Raw genomic sequence first — 20,000 nt, 5'->3', positions numbered from 1 at the left:
TGAATCTAAGCCAAACAAAATCAAAGTGTTTACAATAAAGAGAAAAGATGAAACAACTCTAATTAAAATAACTTATATGGTTGACATTTCAATTACTATTCCCTGTCCTGTAAAAGGCTCACAAGGACCCAAGAAACTTTGGGTTCCTAAATCTGCTTAATACTTTGCAGGTTATACGTGACGAGAAGTTTGACGAAGAATGGTACATTGATAATGGCTGCTCGCGTCACATGACAGGACGAAAGGAAGAACTGAGGGAGTTTCGATCTCTCAAGGATGGTGGAATAGTGAAGTATGGCAACAATTCGTTTGGAACTATCAATGGCTATGAAATGATTACGAATGGTGATTTCTCAATAGAAAAAGGTCGCATATGTTGAAGTATTGCAGCACAACCTCATAAGCGTATCACAGCTAGTTGTTGGGACCGGATTGAAGGTCTCATTTGATGATGAAGGCTTAGATATAGTCGAAAAGAAGTCAAATAAGATACTACTGAAATCGAAGCAAAAGGGGGGGAATATACCCTTTAAACCTCAATCCAATTCGATGGAAACCAACAGTTTGTTTGCTAACAAAGGCTCACTCAGACAAAAGCTGGTTATGGCATTGAAGGCTCTCTCATCTCAATTTCAAGGATATCAAAAATCTGGTATTGTGAGATCATGTTAGAGGTCTTCCAGTTCTTAAATTTCACAAAGAACATCTATGTGCAGCTTGTGAAGTAGGTAAGAATAGTCGACAAAGTCATCCTTCTATAATCAACACAAAGATGATGCTGTTACATATCGATCTATATGGTCCATCCTCCATTGAAAGCATTGGTGGGAACAAATACATTCTTGTCATAGTTGAATACTTCTCTCGCTTCACATGGGTATTTTTCTTGAAGCAAAAATCAGAGGCAACTCCTAAGCTCAAGCTCTTCATAAAGCAAGTAAAGGTTCAACTGTGAAAAGTGGTTCGCAACATAAGAAGCGACAATGGTTTGGAATTCAAGAACAAGGATTTTGAAGACTTTCTAACTGAGAAGGGAACGACTCACAACTTTTCGGCTCCATATACTCCACATCAAAATGGAATCGTCGAAAGGCAAAACCGATCTCTGTGCAAAGCGGCTAGAACTATGCTAAGCTTCGCCTCCTTGCCTCTATATTTCTAGGATGATGCTATTGATGCTGCTTGTTACACTCATAACAGATCGTATCTAAACAAGCGATTCTCAATAACTCCTTACGAGATCTTGAACAACCGCAAGCCTAATGTGAAGTTCCTTCATGTGTTCGGTTCAAGATGCTTTTTCTTCAACTCAAGGGAGAATCGAAACAAATTTGATGCTAAGGCCGATGAAGGAATATTTTTGGGCTACTCCTTCCACTCAAAGGCGTATAGAATTCTAAATAAACACTCAAAGAAGATTGAAGAGACATACTATGTCATGTTTGATGACAGTTATATCAAGAAGTTGAAGACAACTGAAGGTGTAATACAAGAAATCTTTCCAAAGTCTAGTCAAGTCACTGTGCCTATCTCAAATCTTTTTGAGCAATATATGCTTCTCTTCGATGAACCTGAAAAGGCTATCGATTCTGAATCCAAAGCTGAAGATAATAAAGTTGATAGTTTAAAGAAAATTATTAATGATGTTGCACTAAAGATGGTGGTTGAACAACCAAAGGCAAGCGAAAGACCTGACTCAGCGAACCTTCCGGTGATTGTCTCTCTGTCGAGGGGGAGGGTTCGTCTTTACCAAATGATCAGGTTTCATCAATTCAGGGGGAGAATTCATTGTCACAATCATCTAGCTCAACCGAAAGTCCAAAAAAATGGGAGCGTTCCAATCTAGAAATTGAACTTGTGTCATCATTCGAGGTGGAGAATACGGATGTCAATGATGATGATACACAATCAGAATTAGAAGAACAAGTCACTGCAGAAATGGATCCCTCTTATGATCCAAATTACCCTCCTCTCATTAAATGGACCAAAGATCATCCTCAAAGTCAAATCATAGGGGGATCTTCAGAAACAATACTAACTCGTTCATAGATCAAAGCGAAACAATCTGCATTATTCTCTCAAGTAGAATTTTGCATGTTCAACTCTTTTGTCTCCAAAGTTGAACCGAAGACTGGCAATTCAGCTCTTGACCATTCTGATTGGGTTCAAGCCATGCAAGACGAGCTGAACGAGTTTAAATGAAACAAAGTATGGCGTCTAATTCCAACTTCAAAGGACGCTTCGGTTGTTGGTCTCAAATGGGTTTTCAGAAATAAGATGGATGGGAGGGGAATGTGATTCGTAACAAGGCTCGATTGGTTGTAAAAGGATACTGCTAGGAGGAATGTATAGAGTATGAAGAGACCTTTGCTCCAGTTGCAAGATTAGAGTCGGTTCGAATCTTTCTTGCTTATGTTGCACAAAAAAACTTTGAAGTCTATCAAATGGACGTAAAGTGTGCCTTTCTCAACGGAGAACTTGAAGAAACTGTGTACGTTGAGCAACTACCAGGCTTTGTGAATGAGAAGTATCCATATCACTGCTACATTCTAGACAAAGCAGTATATGGCCTGAAGCAGGCTCCTAGAGCATGGTATCAAAATCTCACTCGATTCTTAAAAATGTCCAAATTTAAACAAGGTTCGGTTGACCCAACCTTCTTTCATAAGAGAGAGGGTAACCACCTTATGATAGTCCAAATTTATGTTGATGAAATCATCTTCGGCTCCACGAATCCTAGCTTGACAGCTGAATTCAGGAAGTTGATGGAAACTAAATTTGAAATGAGCTCAATGGGTCCAATTAACTTTTTCCTTGGCTTAAATATTAGACAGGGACCCGAAGACATTTTTATCAATCAGGAGGCATATACAAAGATGTTACTTTCCAAGTTTGGGATGTTAGGTGACTCCAAAGTGAAAGTCCCAATGGCTTTTGGAACTAAGCTTACTCCATCATTGGAGAAGCCTGCAGCTGACATGAAACTTTATCGTCAGATGATTGGGTCAGTAATGTATCTTATAGCCAGCAGGCCAGACATCATGTTCTCAGTCTGCTATTGCGCCCGATTCCAAGCTAACCCAAGCGAACCTCACATGCTTGCTGTGAAAAACATCATTCGCTATCTGAAACAAACTTCCTCTTTCTGTCTATGGTATCCAACCAACTTAGGTTTCTTTGTCCAAGCTTTTTCAGATGCTGACTTAGGTGGCTATGGATTGGATCGTAAAAGCACTACTGGAGGATGCCAATTTATTGATGGTAAATTGGTCAGCTGGCAATCAAAGAAACAAACCTGTGTTTCTCTCTCTACGACTGAAGTTTAATACATAGCCGCCGCCTCATGCACATCTCAAGTTGTTTGCATATAGAGTCATCTTAGGGACTATGAGCTGAACATGAAGAAAATCCCACTATATTGCGACTCTGAAAGTTCAATTATGATTTTTCATAACCCAATGCAACACTCGAAGACTAATCAGATATCATTGCGGTATCACTTCATCAAAGACCATGTGGAAGATGGTAACGTGGAAATTCACTTCATTAGAACCACTGATCAATTAGCAGATACACTTACTAAGGCTTTACCTGAAGCAAGTTTCAATAAGATCTTACAAGGCCTAGGAATGATGGAAGCAAAATCAGTACCAAAATCGCCTTCGCTTCACTAAAAGTAAGAAGCGAAATAGAGCGAACACTCGGTCTATTTATGGTTCGGTTCAATCAGGAACCGAAATGAACCGAACGCTCAGTCAATTTCGGGTTCGGTCCCTCTGAAATCGTTTGCTTCTTTTTCATTAAAATGGATTTCGGTTGTATTCATTATTACATTCTTTTCCATATTCATTTTTATGTTTTCCTTTCATTCTTTTTCTTGTCATAAAATCAAAAATAGTTTTTTTTTGTTTCATTGCAAATTTTTCACAAAATACAAAAATATATTTCTTTTTACTTCGTCTCTTCTTATGCTTTTATTTTTGTAAATGCTACTCTCGATTGTGAAGCTCTAACATGTATAATATCTTTTCTATGAATTAGTTAAGTGTCCCTAGATGCATGCTGCTGCATGTTGACCAAAGCCTCTACAAATTTTGAGTGAAGCCTTAATAATGTGATATATACAAATCATATTTTCCCAAACTAGGCTGTTACGTTCACTCTAATCACGAGCCACCTTACTCTTGTCATATTGAGTGTAGAGTTTTCTGCTTGGTCACCTTTTTGTATAGCATAGGTACATTCGCTTCTTCAACCCCTCTATCACATTTCTCCATTACACTTCATCTCACTAATGTAACCCTTGAGACTCTCAGCACTTACCACTGAGGTTTACGGTTATACAAAATCTGTGTTTATGATCTTAGATACATACACCACGTGCTGAGTGAGACCCTACATCCAACACCTATATTGAATTGATGGTGAATTATAGTATTCAAGATCTTACTAAGTACCTAATGAAATCTCTTTTATTTTTGCATGTTCCTTTATGAAATCGTCTAATACAAAGGCCTTTCTTCCCAAAAGGATCTAGTTTATTTTTTTTGGATTTCTATCACTTCTTTAGTCACTATAACGTATATCCAGCCTACTTGTTTAACAGGCCACATTGGTCTCACAAGTACTTCGTTCAGTTTTGGTCTTATATCAAGTACCAAAATCATGAATTGAAGTGAAAGCAAACCTTTATAGCCTTAATTAAAAAGATGCCTTTCAATACTTCTTAACAAGTACTTGATCGTTGTTTAACGGGAAGCCACACAAGAACTTTGAAGCCTCTCTTGACTTTGAAGGAAGAGATTCGTGCCCGAAATCAATCGCTTTATGTCCAAACAGACATCACAAATTCCCATAAAAAGTTTTCTTTAATTCTTTATCATTCATACTCTATGCTTGGAAATCTTTGATTTTCCAAAACTCTAGTTCTATTAATGATAAGCCAATTTTTATAGCTTGGTTTCTAAAAGCATTATGGTGATCGATAACGATAAAGGTGATGACGCTTCATGTAGATTGTGTGGGTGAAGTTTCGGATAAAGAACTTGGATGAGTTAGCATTATTCAATCTTTGTGTCGATTTGAAAAAGGTACTTTTTTATGGAGCGGCGTGTAAACAGTGAAACACTTGTTCTCTCTCTTGCGTCATCTTTGAGGTTGCCAACTGTCTACTCCTCATCACTGCAAGAGCCGTTTCACAAAAGGACGAGATTTTTGGCGGATCTTTCTCTCTCCTACTATCACGTATAAAAGGGGTTCTAAGGATCAACTTTACTCTTTTATCGCTTACAAATCCTCACAAAGAAAAGGGTGATCTCTCTCTCTATTCATCATCTTCTTCTCAAGCTTCATCAATGGCGGAATCATCTTCTATTCAAGATACTTCTGTTCACTCAACCCTTCTGACCATTAAGCCCTAACAAAACCTCATCATTGACCATACACTGTTTATTTATGATTCCTTTATGATGTACATCGTCGAATGCCTCAAGTACTCTCCTCTTGTTGCTGCTCATATAAAGGTGGAAGTGGATCCCATGTCTTTCCTCTCAGATATCTATTCAACCGCATATTATGACAAGGTCGCTGAGAGGATTCACTTTGTAATTCAGAACGAGAAGACCTCCATCTCCAATAATCGCTTTTGTGCCCTAATTGGTCTTGCTCACGAACCCACTTTGGTAAACCCCGACTCCATTACTATTGGTCAACTGTTCTCCACATTCTACCAAATGGGGTATATAGAAACCCTAACCACCGTTACTAAATTTAAGAAGTCTTGCCTTCCCCCACAATGGAACGACCTCTTCACTCTTGTTTTCAAGGGTCTCTCAGAATGTAGCGTCGGTTCAGACAGAGCATGCAAGTCATTTATGACTGGGCCTTATGGGTTGTATAATGGTGTTACTATGGACTTTGGGGCAGTCAGATGGCAACAACTGGTTAAAAGTTTATCTTCTTCTTCTCGACATTCTGAGATTTCATGTGCTAGGTACTGGTCCATTATCACAAAGTGGGCAATGGATCATCTTCACGTTCCAATCATGGCAGATTCCCTTCTTTCATCCATTGCAACCTTTCACACAACGAAGATCATCGTCATAGATTCTTCCAAGTATTCCTTTATTGGGTCGATTCCAAAAACTATGTATGCCTGCGTGTCTGAGGCAATCAACGTCATTCAAGAATACAAGAAGCTTCCTTCTTCGGGCCCAAAGGAACTCACTCCTGCTATGATTCGCTCTATTGAGGAAGCTGAAAAGCCTGCCAAGAGGGGAAAGAAACCAAAAACACAAAATAGGTGAGAGTCACTAAACCAGCTAAGGGACAAGCTCCCAAGAAGCGAAAGTCCGACAAAACTGATCCTTCACAACCTAAGTAGAAGAGGCTGAAAAAGCCATCCAGGAGATTCATTCTTCAATCCTCTAGCGATTCGGATTCTGAGTATGTCCCTCCTGGTAAGAAACCTACTACTCTACCAGAATCAGAGAGCGAAAGCTTTGACGAGGAGGCTTCAACTCGTGGTGATACTCCATATATATCACCAACACCTGAGGTATCTGTTCGTTCCTAAGTTCCTTTTTCTCCAACTGCCTCGATTCCCATTTCATTGCCAGCAACCTTCCCAGTTATTTCATCCCAACCTACATCTACTATTCCCGTTCCCACACCTCTCTTCACTGAAGCAACCACAACAACCACTACTGGAGTTCGCACCAACGTATCTGATACGGGGGCTCGTTCTTCAGCACCCAAACCTCCAGTGACTACCGAACCACCATCACCTACCCCATCTACCGCAACCAACACTGTTCTTGGGGGTGAGGATTTGGAGTTTGATTCCACTTACTTCAGTCCTTACCCTGTTCAAAGTGATGATGACAAAGATGCTCTAGTTACCAAGCGTCACCTCAGGGTTGTTACTAATAAGCTTGATCAGTTACTTTCTTCCTCTTCCACTGGTGCTTACTCCGAAGCTGCTCTTAAGGCCATCTTATCTTCGGTTGTGAAAGAGCATGATGATGGGTTTTGAGCATTCTAACACTTCCTAAGTGTACATGCAACCCTAATAACCTTGGATCTATGTTTGTCTAATTATCATGCAAAGTTGAATTCCAAGGCTATATTCCTATCTAGCATACATGGGGAACAATTTTTAACTTGAATGATTGATAGAATAACTTACCTTGTTGTTGCTTATGTTCCTTGAAACCTTGTGAGCCTAGCACCCCATGTGTGATGCCTCAAAGGCTTCACACAACACCAAATGCTCTTGGAAATACTTTTGAGAGAATGCACACTTCTTGAAATCGGCCTAGCCCTCTTGTTTCATATGTGTGTAAGCGATTTTGTTGGAGTATAGGATTCTTATATAGTGTTGACACATCTAGGGTTACACCATGTAAACCCAAATATGTCATGACTCTTCATTTCCATGACCCATGGGTTTGTAACTCCCATGGAGCATCCTATGGGTGGAACCCAACTTGATAATGCATGAAGCCTCTTAGCCCACTATACAAGATATGGATGATTTACATAATCAACCCATATATTTAATTAGTTGTCTTTTGATCACTTAATAAATTCTAAATTAATTCTTGATCAAACTAATCAAATAATATTATTAATATATTAAAACATACAATATATTAATAATCTCCAAGTGTTATTTCTCTCATTTAGTCTATCCAATTGCATGGTGCCCTGCAACCCAAATGGACCATGCCGGGTCGGGTCAAGTACATACCAGATATAGTTATGGACTTAGACACCTTATCCAACAGTCTCCCACTTGGATAAGTCTAATAACTATTACTGCAAGTATGACTTCAGAAACCGATCGGCAATCGTTGCTCTTTTCAAGGTTTCTCGGAACTGAGAAGATGATGGTATGCCATTTAAGATAAGTGATCATATAATCCTCTGTTCTAGATATCAGCCGGACAAATACATGGAACAATGTCTTACTTATTGTCCAGCAGTTTGTTTCCCAATTTCCGATTTGTTTGACAAAGAACTTAATTGAACACATCAACTTAGTTCTGACCGGGCCCAGTACATAGGTCAAAACAAAATCATTGAGGGGCCCAGATATCAGCTTCTAATCCAAGAAGGAACAGATAAACTTCAACTCATATGTTTGTTCTACCACTTATTGAATTATACTTAAAAGCACGTTTTATAACATCGACCGACTGTGGAGGTTTAAATAATATGTTATACCAAACAAAATTATTCTGGAAGTCAAAACATGCTAAAGAAATATAGTAAACGATTGACAAGAGATAGCAACACTTTACTCATAAATAAAATACCTTTTATTCATCATCTAATGTCAATTACACTTTATAAATTTCGAGGTTATCTAACTATTAAATCTAATATCATCCTTTAGCCCTATGCTCCGAGCATGCTGGAGATGCTTAACCCGAGTCAGTCCCTTCGTGAGGGGATCTGCTGGGTTCTCATCTGATGATACCCTCTTTGCCACGAGGAGTCCTTCTTCTATTCGATGTCTAATAAAATGGTATTTTCTGTCGATGTGTCGGGATCTCCCGTGATCCCTTCGTTCCTTGGCTAAGGCAACAACGCTTTCACTATCACAGAAAATTTCCATTGGCTCTTTAATAGTTGGTACAACTCCAAGGTCTCCGATGAAGTTCTTTAGCCATATAGCCTCCTTTGCTGCCTCGCTCGCTGCAATATACTCTGATTCACAAGTTGAATCAGCCACTGTCTCTTGCTTGGAACTCTTCCAATAAATTGCTCCTCCATTTTGGGTAAAGACCCAGCCCTACTGAGAGCGAAAATTATCCCTATCAGTCTTGAAGCTAGCATCACTATACCTTACAACTCTCAAGTCATCACTCCCACCGAGGGTAAGGACCCAGTCCTTAGTCCTTCGTAGGTACTTGAGGATATTCATTACCGCAGTCCAATGTGCCTTGCCAGGGTTCCCCTGATACCTGCTAACCATGCTATGGGCAAAGGCTACATCAGGTCGAGTACACTTTATAGCATACATGATCGATCCTACAACCAAAGCATAAGGTATTCGACTCATTTATGCTATCTCAGCCTCAGTACTAGGGCTTTGTGTCTTACTCAATCTGGTGTTACTCTAGATGGGTAACTCTCCTTTCTTGGAGTCCTGCATGCTGAATCTCTTCAGCACTTTATCCAAGTAGGTTCTCTGACTAAGTCCAATTAGTGTTTTATTAAAATCTCTCAAGATCCTTATCCCTAGAATATAGGCAACTTCACCAAGGTCCTTCATAGCGAAACACTTTTCAAGCTAGGACTTTACTTCATGCAGGGTTGGAATGTCGTTTCCTATGAGTAGTATGTCATCCACCTACAATATCAAAAAATTAACTATACTCCCACTAGCCTTGACATACACACAAGATTCATCTTCACTCCTAGAAAAGCCAAATTCCTTGACCTTTTCATCAAAGCAAAGATTCCATCTGCGAGGTGCTTGCTTTAATCCATAGATGGATTTCTCAAGCTTACACTCTCTATTAGGGTACTCGTTACTGACAAAAGCTTCTGGCTGACTCATGTAAACATCTTCAGCCAACTTTCCATTAAGAAAAGCGGTTTTGACATCCATTTGCCAAATTTCATAGTCATGAAATGCAGCTATGGCTAACATAACCCTAATAGACTTAATCTTGGCTACTGGAGAAAAGGTCTCATCATAATCCACTCCAGGAATTTGAGAGAAGCCCTTTACAACGAGTCGAGCCTTATAAGTGTGTACATTACCATCCATGTCGGTATTCTTCTTGAAGATCCATTTGCACCCTACTGTCTTACGACCTGGTACATTCTCAACCAAGTTCCAAACTTGATTGTCAAACATGGATTGTATCTTGCTATCCATAGCCTCTTTCTATTTAGCAGACTCGGGGCCTGCCATGGCTTCCTCGTAGCTATTAGGGTCATCCAGACCTAGTAGTGTCCCATCACTAATAAGTGTCTCACCTTCTGCAGTAATATGGAATCCATAGTATTGCTCAGGTGCACTCCTAACTCTTGTGGAACGTCTCAGAGGTACAGATTCGTCAATTGGCTCAATAGGAGTTTCCTCCTCAAGTTGAGGGCTAGATTTTGAAGTTCCTTCACCACTTGACTCTTGAATTTCTTCAAGATCAATTTGCCTCCCACTGTCTCCTTGGCTTATAAACTCTCTTTCTCGAAAGACTCCTCTTCTTGCTACAAAGATCACATTATCACTAGGTCTATAGAAGAGGTAACCAAAGGATTGCTGTGGGTAGCCGATGAAAATACACCTCTTGCTTCGAGGTTCGAGCTTATCATGAGTCTTGCGTCTCACGAGAGCCTCGCAAACCCAAATCTTGATGTGGTCTAGTTTGGGTACTTTACCAGTCCACATCTCGTGAGGAGTTTTGGCAACTTTCTTTGTAGGGACTAGATTAAGGATATGGGCGGAAGTCGCTAAGGCATACCCCATAATGAGATTGGTAGCGAAGCTTGACTCATCATGGAACGAACCATGTCTAACAAGGTTCAATTACGCCTCTCAGCCACACCATTCAGCTGCGGTGTCTTGGGAGGTGTCAATTGTGAGACAATCCCACATTCCCTTAGATAGTCGAGGAACTCTGAACTAAGATACTCAACACCTCGATCGGATCGAAGCATCTTAATGTTCCTACCCAATTGATTCTCGACTTCCTGTTTAAATTCCTTAAACTTTTCGAAAGTCTATGACTTATGCTTGATTAAGTAGACATATCCATATCTACTATAATCATCAGTAAAAGTCAAATAATAACGATTAGCATCCCTTGTGGCATGTTTGAATGGTTCACACACATCCGTGTGTACAAGGTCCAACAAACCTTCACCCCTCTCACACGAGCCTGTGAAGGGTGACTTTGTCATTTTTCCAAGTAAGCATGATTCGCAACTATCATTTGACTTTAGGTCAAACGACTCCAAGACTCATCCTTTTGGAGTTGGCCTATGCGTTTCTTGCTTATATGTCCAAGATGACAATGCCATAATGATGTTTTATCCAAGTTATTATTATTAAGAGAATCAATACACAAAACATTATTTCCTAGGTTATCTACAACAGATACATCTTCATACACACCATGACATGGTAATGCTTTAAAATAAAGAACATTATTAAAGAAAGCATTAATCGAACCAACTTCATTATCAAATGAAAAGGTGAAACCTTGTTTATACAATGCATGAAAGGAAATAATATTTCTTGCTATTTCTGGCGAATAACAACATTTATTCAAATCTAAATCTAACCCACTACTTAGCAATAAAATATAAACTCCAATCTTGGTGACAGGTGTAACTTTCCTATTTCCCATGATTAAGTTTATTCTTCCTTGCTCCACATTCTCACTTATTCTTAGTCCCTGCAAGTCACAACAAATGTGAATACCACAACCAGTATTAAGGACCCAAGATTTAGAATGGGGTGAGTTATTAGAAATGATAGTGTAAATACCTGCATGGTTGGGTTTAACTTTCTCATCCTTCACATCTTGCTGGTATTTTGGGCAATTCCGCTTCCAATGTGATTTTTCATGGCAATAGAAGCATTCAGCCTCTTTTGGGTCAGAAGAAGGAGTGAAGAAACCTTTCTTGGTTCCACTTGAAGAAGAGCCATCGAGGGTCCTAACCTTGGTAACCTTCAAAGAACTCTTTCTCTTCTTCCCTCGACTTTTCCCGATTGCCAAAACCGGAGTGGAGTTTGGAGTAGGAGTGTTAACAACCGACTTCCACTTAAGACCTGATTCTGCGGTCTTGAGAAGTCCCTGAAGTTTGCTGAGTGTGACGTCTTCCTTATTCATGTGATATGTCATGCGGAATTGATCATATCATGATGGTAAGGAGCACAAAATTATATCTATTGCAAGATCCTCAGGGAAGTTCACATTAAGCTTCAGCAATCGATCCACATACCTTTGCATTTTCTGCATGTGGCTCGTGACGGAATCCCCGTCCTTCATCATGGTTGTTATCATGGAGCAAATGATTACATACCTCTCTTGTCGTGCACTTTGATGGTATTTTTCCATCGAATCTTGGTGCATTTCATAAGGGTAGAAATCCTCATAGGACATTTGGAGTTCCGCTGTCATCGTGGCCATCATGATGCATGCCACTTTCGTAGCATCCCTTTCATGTGCCTGAAAGTCAGCGATCTCCTGGGGAGTTGCAGTGGTCTCATCAATCTCCTTAAGCTCCTTGTCAAGGACATATTCTTTGTCCTCGTAGCGGGTAATCATCCTGATGTTTGTGATCCACTCATTGAAGTTGGATCCATCAAAAGTGATTTTCCCACACAAGTTCATAAGGATAAAGGAGCTATTTGGATTAGAGCCAGAAGCAACATTGTTTGAAGACATCTGAAGGAAGAGGACAAGATTAGATTAGATATTAAGAGAGTCCTTCATAATACACCCAAATGTAATATTAAAGCTAGGATCCAATCACAATATATTATAACTTAGAAGACGTATGCCGTAATCCAAGCAATAACATATTTGAAAGCTAGGTGAATGACGATTCACCAATTTCCACCACGAAAACCGAAATATTAGATATTAGGTTTTTGGTTGGTTCTTAGAAATTCCTAGATTCTTTGAGATTCAATGAACTTTTCAAAGGCATGTTTCAATCTCGAGTGTGCCCTCCAAGTTTTGTGACTGGGATACCAAGGATCACAAAACGAGGTGTGAAGTAACCATGCAAATCACTTGGTACCCTTAAAGTTTATCACTCAATCGATGTGCCGGTAAAACACACACTCTCCACCGATACTATAATAAACCTTAAGTCACCCTTTACCTACCTTGTTAAGTCCAAGTTAGTGTGCCGGTTAACCACACATGCTCCACCAACGACTTAAACAAAGTGTAAAGTGTAATTTCATGGATTAGCACCTTATTCACATTTTTCCTAAAGTAACTAAGATTGAGAATTTAATAAAACATTTAGTTACTTTATAATATTCATCATACTTTTAATGAGAATTTATAAGTCCTTGTCTTACCCGTTCGAATAACGACCCTCCACCAGTCAAGCGATTGGTGGGTGAGAGTGGACACCCATTAAGTTGCCATTTTATAGGCAACAACCTTATACCCACCTTATAGACCCGCTTCGTGAATGAGGCGTACTAGCGGTAAGACGACTTTGTTCTTATACATATATATAATTATTAAATTTTAATAATATAAGTATAAGGGTTGAATTTTAACTTTTAAAATTCTAAGGGTTGGAACTAAAGTTTTAACAAGACTTTACTTGTTCCAAAACTTGAGGGAAAGTTTTGTAAACTTTCAAAACTTTTCATTTCTTGTAACTTATGAGTTTAATAGAGTAATAAAAATGAAGTCTCTTCATTTTTCTAACTCTTGTGTTGTTTTAATGGTTTTAATTCATGTGACTTTTGGTTTTCCATAACTTGAGGACAAGTTATGGACTCCATTAAAACACATTACGATCAAGAATTAATCTACCACATAGGTTACAAATAATTCCTATGATCATCTAAACATCATAAGAACAAGAACATGAATATGAACACATTCATAAATGAAAAATACACTTAAAACTTTGTAATTTTGATAACTAGTTGTTTGTAAATGAATTAGCAAAGGCATTACACCATCTAAAACAAGTTTTTCAAGTACCAAAACAGTTTAGTGTAATGTTTCTAATCCATTTCCAGCAACTAAAGTCGAAAATATGCACTCTGTCGACCCTACTCGCCGAGTGCATAAACCTACTCGACGAGTAGGTTGAAGATACAAGTGAACTCGACGAGTCCCCCCATGGACTCGACGAGTCCAGCAGTCAGACAACAAGTTTTTCGACTTTTTTCAACTTTTTAGCACAAATAACAAACAAACAAGCCTAGTCTCTGATACCACTGATGGGTTTTGAGCATTCTAACACTTCCTAAGTTTACATGCAACCCTAATAACCTTGGATCTATGTTAGTCTAATTATCATGCAAAGTTGAATTCCAAGGCTATATTCCTATCTAGCATACATGGGGAACAATTTTTAACTTGAATGATAGATAGTATAACTTACCTTGTTATTGCTTATGTTTCTTGAAACCTTGTGAGACTAGCACCCCAAGTGTGATGCCTCAAATTCTTCACACAACACCAAATGCTCTTGGAAAGACTTTTGAGAGAATGCACACTTCTTGAAATCGGCTTAGCCCTCTTGTTTCATATGTGTGTAAGCGATTTTGGCGGAGTATAGGATTCTTATATAGTGTTGACACATCTAGGGTTACACCATGTAAACCCTAATATGTCATGACTCTTCATTTCCATGACCCATGGGTTTGTAACTCCCATGGAGCATCCTATGGGTGGAACCCAACTTGATAATCCATGGAGCCTCCTAGCCCACTATACAAGATATGGATGATTTACATAATCAACCCATATATTTAATTAGTTATCTTTTGATCACTTAATTAATTCTAAATTAATTCTTGATCAAACTAATCAAATAATATTATTAATATTATTTATCTCATTTAGTATATCCAATTGCATGGTGCCATGCAACCCAAATGGACCATGCCGGGTCAGGTCAAGTACATACCAGAAATAGTTATGGACTTAGACACCTTATCCAACAGTCTCCCACTTGGATAAGTCTAATAACTACTACTGCAAGTATGACTTCAGGAACTGATCGACAATCGTAGCTCTTTTCAAGGTTTCTCGGAATTGAGAAGATGATGGTATGCCATTTAAGATAAGTGATCATATAATCCTCTGTTCTAGATATCATTCGGACAAATACATGGAACAATGTCTTACTTATTGTCCAGCAGTTTGTTTCCCGATTTCCGATTTGTTTGACAAAGAACTTAATTGAACACATCAACTTAGTTCTGACCGGGCCCGGTACATAGGTCAAAACAAAATAATCGAGGGGCCCAAATATCAGCTTCTAATCCAAGAAGGAACAGATAAACTTCAATGCATATGTTTGTTCTACCACTCATTGAATTATACAAAAAAGCACGTTTTATAACATCGAGTTACCAATGCGTTTTCGTACAATCAATGCATAACCAACTTGTTGTTGGATAAGGTGTCTAAGTCCATAACTATTTCTGGTATGTACTTGACCCGACCCGACATGGTCCATTTGGGTTGCATGGCACCATGCAATTGGATAGACTAAATGAGAGAAATAACACTTGGAGATTATTAATATATTATAAGTTCTAATATATTAATAATATTATTTGATTAGTTTGATCAAGAATTAATTAAGTGATCAAAAGATAACTAATTAAATATATGGGTTGATTATGTAAATCATCCATATCTTGTATAGTGGACTAAGAGGCTCCATGGATTATCAAGTTGGGTTCCACCCATAGGATGCTCTATGGATGCTCCATGGGAGTTACAAACCCATGGATCATGGAAATGAAGAGTCATGCCACATTAGGGTTTACATGGTGTAACCCTAGATGTGTCAACACTATATAAGAATCATATTCTCCACCAAAATCGGTTACACTAAGGAAACAAGAGGGCTTGGCCGATTTCAAGAAGTGTGTGTTCTCTCATAAGTTTTTCCAAGAGCATTTGGTGTTGTGTGAAGCATTTGAGGCATCACACTTGGGGTGCTAGGCTCATAAGGTTTCAAGGAACACAAGCAACAACAAGGTAAGTTATTCTATCTATCATTAAAGTTGAAATTGTTCCCCATGTATGCTAGATAGGAATATAGCCTTGGAATTCAACTTTGCATGATAATTAGACAAACATAGATCCAAGGTTATTAGGGTTGCATGTACACTTAGGAAGTGTTAGAATGCTCAAAACCCATCAGTGGTATCAGAGCCTAGGCTTGTTTGCTTTTTATTTGTGCTTAAAAGTTGGAAAAAGTCAAAAATCTTGCTGTCTACGAATGGACTCGTCGAGTCTATAAGGGGGACTCGTTGAGTTCACGTGTATCTTCAACCAACTCGGCGAGTAAGTTCATGCACTCGGCGAGTAGGGTCGACAGGTTGCAGAATTTCGAATTTAGTTGCTGGAAATGAATTAGAAACATTACCCTAAACTGTTTTGGTACTTGAAAACTTGTTTTAGATGGTGTAATGTCTTTGGTAATTCATTTACAACAACTAGTTATCAAAATTACAAAGTTTTAAGTGTAGTTTTGATTTATGAATGTGTTCATATTCATGTTCTTGTTCTTATGATGTTTTAGATGATCATAGGAATTTTTTGTAACCTATGTGGTAGATTAATTCTTGATCATAATGTGTTTTAATGGAGTCCATAACTTGTGCTCAAGTTATGGAAAACCAAGAGTCATACTTGAATTAAAACCATTAAAAGAACACAAGAGTTAGAAAATGAAGACTCTTCATTTTATTACTCTATTAAACTCATCAGTTACAAGAAATGAAAAGTTTTGAAAGTTACAAAACTTGCCCTCAAGTTTTGGAACAAGTAAAGTTAAGTTAAAACTTTAGTTCCAACCCCTAGAATTTTAAAAGTTAAAATTCAACCCTTATACTTATATTATGATGATATAATAATTATATATATATATATATATATATATATATATATATATATATATATATATATATGTATGTATAAGAACAAAGTCGTCTTACCGCTAGTACGCCTCATTCACGAAGCCAGTCTATAAGGTGGGTATAAGGTTGTTGCCTATAAAATGGTGACTTAATGGGTGTCTACTCTCACCCACCGCTTGCTTGACTGGTGGAGGGTCGTTAGCCGAACGGGTAAGACAAGGACTTATAAATTCTCATTCAAAGTATGATGAATATTATAAAGTAACTAAATGTTTTATTAAATTCCCAATCTTAATTACTTTAGGAAAAATGTGAATAAGGTGCTAATCCATGAAATTACACTTTACACTTTGTCTAAGTCGTTGGTGGAGCGTGTGTGGTTAACCGGCACACTAACTTGGACTTAAAAAGGTAGGTAAAGGGTGACTTAAAGTTTATTATAGTATCGGTGGAGCGTGTGTGGTTTACCGGCATATCGATTGAGTGATAAACTTTAAGGGTACCAAGTGATTTGCATGGTTACTTCACACCTCGTTTTGTGATCCTCGGTATCCCAGTCACAAAACTTGGAGGGCACAATCGAGATTGAAACATGCCTTTGAAAAGTTCATTGAATCTCAAAGAATCTAGGAATTTCTAAGAACCAACCAAAAACCTAATATCTAATATTTCGGTTTTCGTGGTGGAAATTGGTGAATCGTCATTCACCTACCTTTCAAATATGTTATAGCTTGGATTACGGCATACCTCTTCTAAGTTATAATATATTGTGATTGGATCCTAGCCTTAATATTACATTTGGGTGTTTTATTAAGGACTCTCTTAATATCTAAACTAATCTTGTCCTCTTTCTTCAGATGTCTTCAAACAATGCTGCTTCTGGCTCGAATCCTAATGGCTCCTTTACTCTTATGAGCTTGTGTGGGAAAGTCACTTTTGATGGATCCAACTTCAATGAGTGGATCAGAAACATTAGAATGATTACCCGCTACGAGGACAAAGAATATGTCCTCGACAAGGAGCTTAAGGAGATTGATGAGACCACTGCAACCCCTCTGGAGATCGCTGACTTTCTGGCACATGAAAGGGATGCTACGAAAGTAGCATGCATCATGATGGCCACAATGACAGCAGAACTCCAAAAGTCCTATGAGGATTTCTACCCTTATGAAATGCACCAAGATTTGATGGAAAGATACCATCAAAGTGCACGACAAGAGAGGTATGAAATCATCTGCTCCATGATAACAACCATGATGAAGGATGAGGATTCCGTCACGAGCCACATGCAGAAAATGCAAAGGTATGTGGATCGATTGCTGAAGCTTAATGTGAAATTCCCTGAGGAGCTTGCAATAGATATAATTTTGTGCTCCTTACCATCGTGCTATGATCAATTCCGCATGACATATCACATGAATAAGGAAGAGGTCACACTCAGCAAACTTCAGGGACTTCTCAAGACCGCAGAATCAGGTCTTAAGGGGAAGTCGGTTGTTAACACTCCTACTCCAAACTCCACTCCGGTTTTGGCAATCGGGAAAAGTCGAGGGAAGAAGAGAAAGAGTTCTTCGAAGGGTACCAAGGTTAGGACCCTTGATGGCTCTTCTTCAAGCGGAACCAAGAAAGGTTTTGTCACTCCTTCTTCTGACCCAAAAGAGGCTGAATGCTTCTATTGCCATGAAAAATCATATTGGAAGCGGAACTGCCCAAAATACTAGCAAGATGTGAAGGATGGGAAAGTTAAACCCAACCATGCAGGTATTTACACTATCATTTCTAATAACTCACCCCATTCGAAATCATGGGTCCTTGATACCAGTTGTGGTATTCACATTTGTTGTGACTTGCAGGGACTAGGAAGAAGTGAGAATGTGGAGCAAGGAAGAATAAACTTAATCATGGGGAATATGAAAGTTACACCTGTCACCAAGATTGGAGTTTATACTTTATCGCTAAGTAGTGGGTTAAATTTAGATTTGAATAAGAGTTGTTATTCGCCAGAAATGGCAAGAAATATTATTTCCTTTCATGCATTGTACAAACAAGGTTTCACCTTTTCATTTGATTATGAAGTTGGTTCGATTAATGCTTTCTTTAATAATGTTCTTTATTTTAAAGCATTACCTTGTGATGGTGTGTATGAAGTTGTATCTGTTGTAGATAACTCAGGAAATAATGTTTTGTGTATTGATTCTCCTAATAATAATAACTTGGATAAAGCATCATTATGGCATTGTCGTCTTGGACATATAAGCAAGAAACGCATAGGCCAACTCCAAAAGGATGGAGTCTTGGAGTCGTTTGACCTAAAGTCAGATGATAGTTGCGAATCATGCTTACTTGGAAAAATGACAAAGTCACCCTTCACAGGTTTGTGTGAAAGGGGTGAAGGTTTGTTGGACCTTATACACACGGATGTGTGTGGACCATTCAAACATGCCACAAGGGATGCTAATCGTTATTATTTGACTTTTACTGATGATTACAGTAGATATGGATATGTCTACTTAATCAAGCATAAGTCAGAGACTTTCGAGAAGTTTAAGGAATTCAAACAGGAAGTCGAGAATCAATTGGGCAGGAACATTAAGATGCTTCGATCCGGTCGAGGTGGTGAGTATCTTAGTTCAGAGTTCCTCGACTATCTAAGGGAATGTGGGATTGTCTCACAATTGATACCTCCCAGGACACCGCAGTTGAATGGTGTGGCTTAGAGGGGTAATCAAACCTTGTTAGACATGGTTCGTTCCATGATGAGTCGAGCTTCGCTACCAATCTCATTCTAGGAGTATGCCTTAGAGACTTCCGCCCATATCCTTAATCTAGTTCCTACAAAGAAAGTTGCCAAAACTCCTCACGAGATGTGGACTGGTAAAGTACCTAAACTAGACCACATCAAGATTTGGGGTTGCGAGGCTTTCCTGAGATGCGAGACTCATGATAAGCTCGAACCTCGAAGCGAGAGGTGTATTTTCATCGGCTACCCACAGCAATCCTTTGGTTACCTCTTCTACAGACCTAGTGACAATGTGGTCTTTGTAGCAAGAAGAGGAGTCTTTCGAGAAAGAGAGTTTATAAGCCAAGGAGACAGTGGGAGGCAAATTGATCTTGAAGAAATTCAAGAGTCAAGTGGTGAAGGAACTTCAAAATCTAGCCCTCAACTTAAGGAGGAAACTCCTGTTGAGCCAATTGACGAATCTGTACCTCTGAGACGTTCCACGAGAGTTAGGAGTGCACCTGAGCATTACTATGGATTCCATATTACTGCAGAAGGTGAGACACTTATTAGTGATGGGACACTAGTAAGTCAAGATGACCCTAACAGCTACGAGGAAGCCATGGCAGGCCCCAAGTCTGCTAAATGGAAAGAGGCTATGGATAGCGAGATACAATC

General features: G+C 38.8%; 1 protein-coding gene across 1 annotated transcript; it reads left to right on the top strand.

Moving 5' to 3' along the window:
- The first annotated feature begins 230 nt into the window (after positions 1-230).
- Positions 231-3,326, top strand: LOC145010587 (uncharacterized). The gene is made up of 5 exons (XM_078969110.1): positions 231-345; positions 717-937; positions 1,163-1,678; positions 1,777-1,926; positions 2,835-3,326. The coding sequence occupies exons 1-5, from the start codon at positions 231-233 to the stop codon at positions 3,324-3,326; spliced, it is 1,494 nt and encodes a 497-aa protein (XP_078825236.1).
- The last annotated feature ends 16,674 nt before the right edge of the window (positions 3,327-20,000 follow it).

This window comes from Lactuca saligna, chromosome 8 (genome assembly GCF_052625555.1).
Source record: "Lactuca saligna cultivar CGN05327 chromosome 8, ASM5262555v1, whole genome shotgun sequence".
In the NCBI taxonomy this organism is placed as follows: Eukaryota; Viridiplantae; Streptophyta; class Magnoliopsida; order Asterales; family Asteraceae; genus Lactuca; species Lactuca saligna.
The sequence above is the reverse complement of the archived record's forward strand: the minus strand, read 5'-3'. Positions and strand labels throughout refer to the sequence as shown.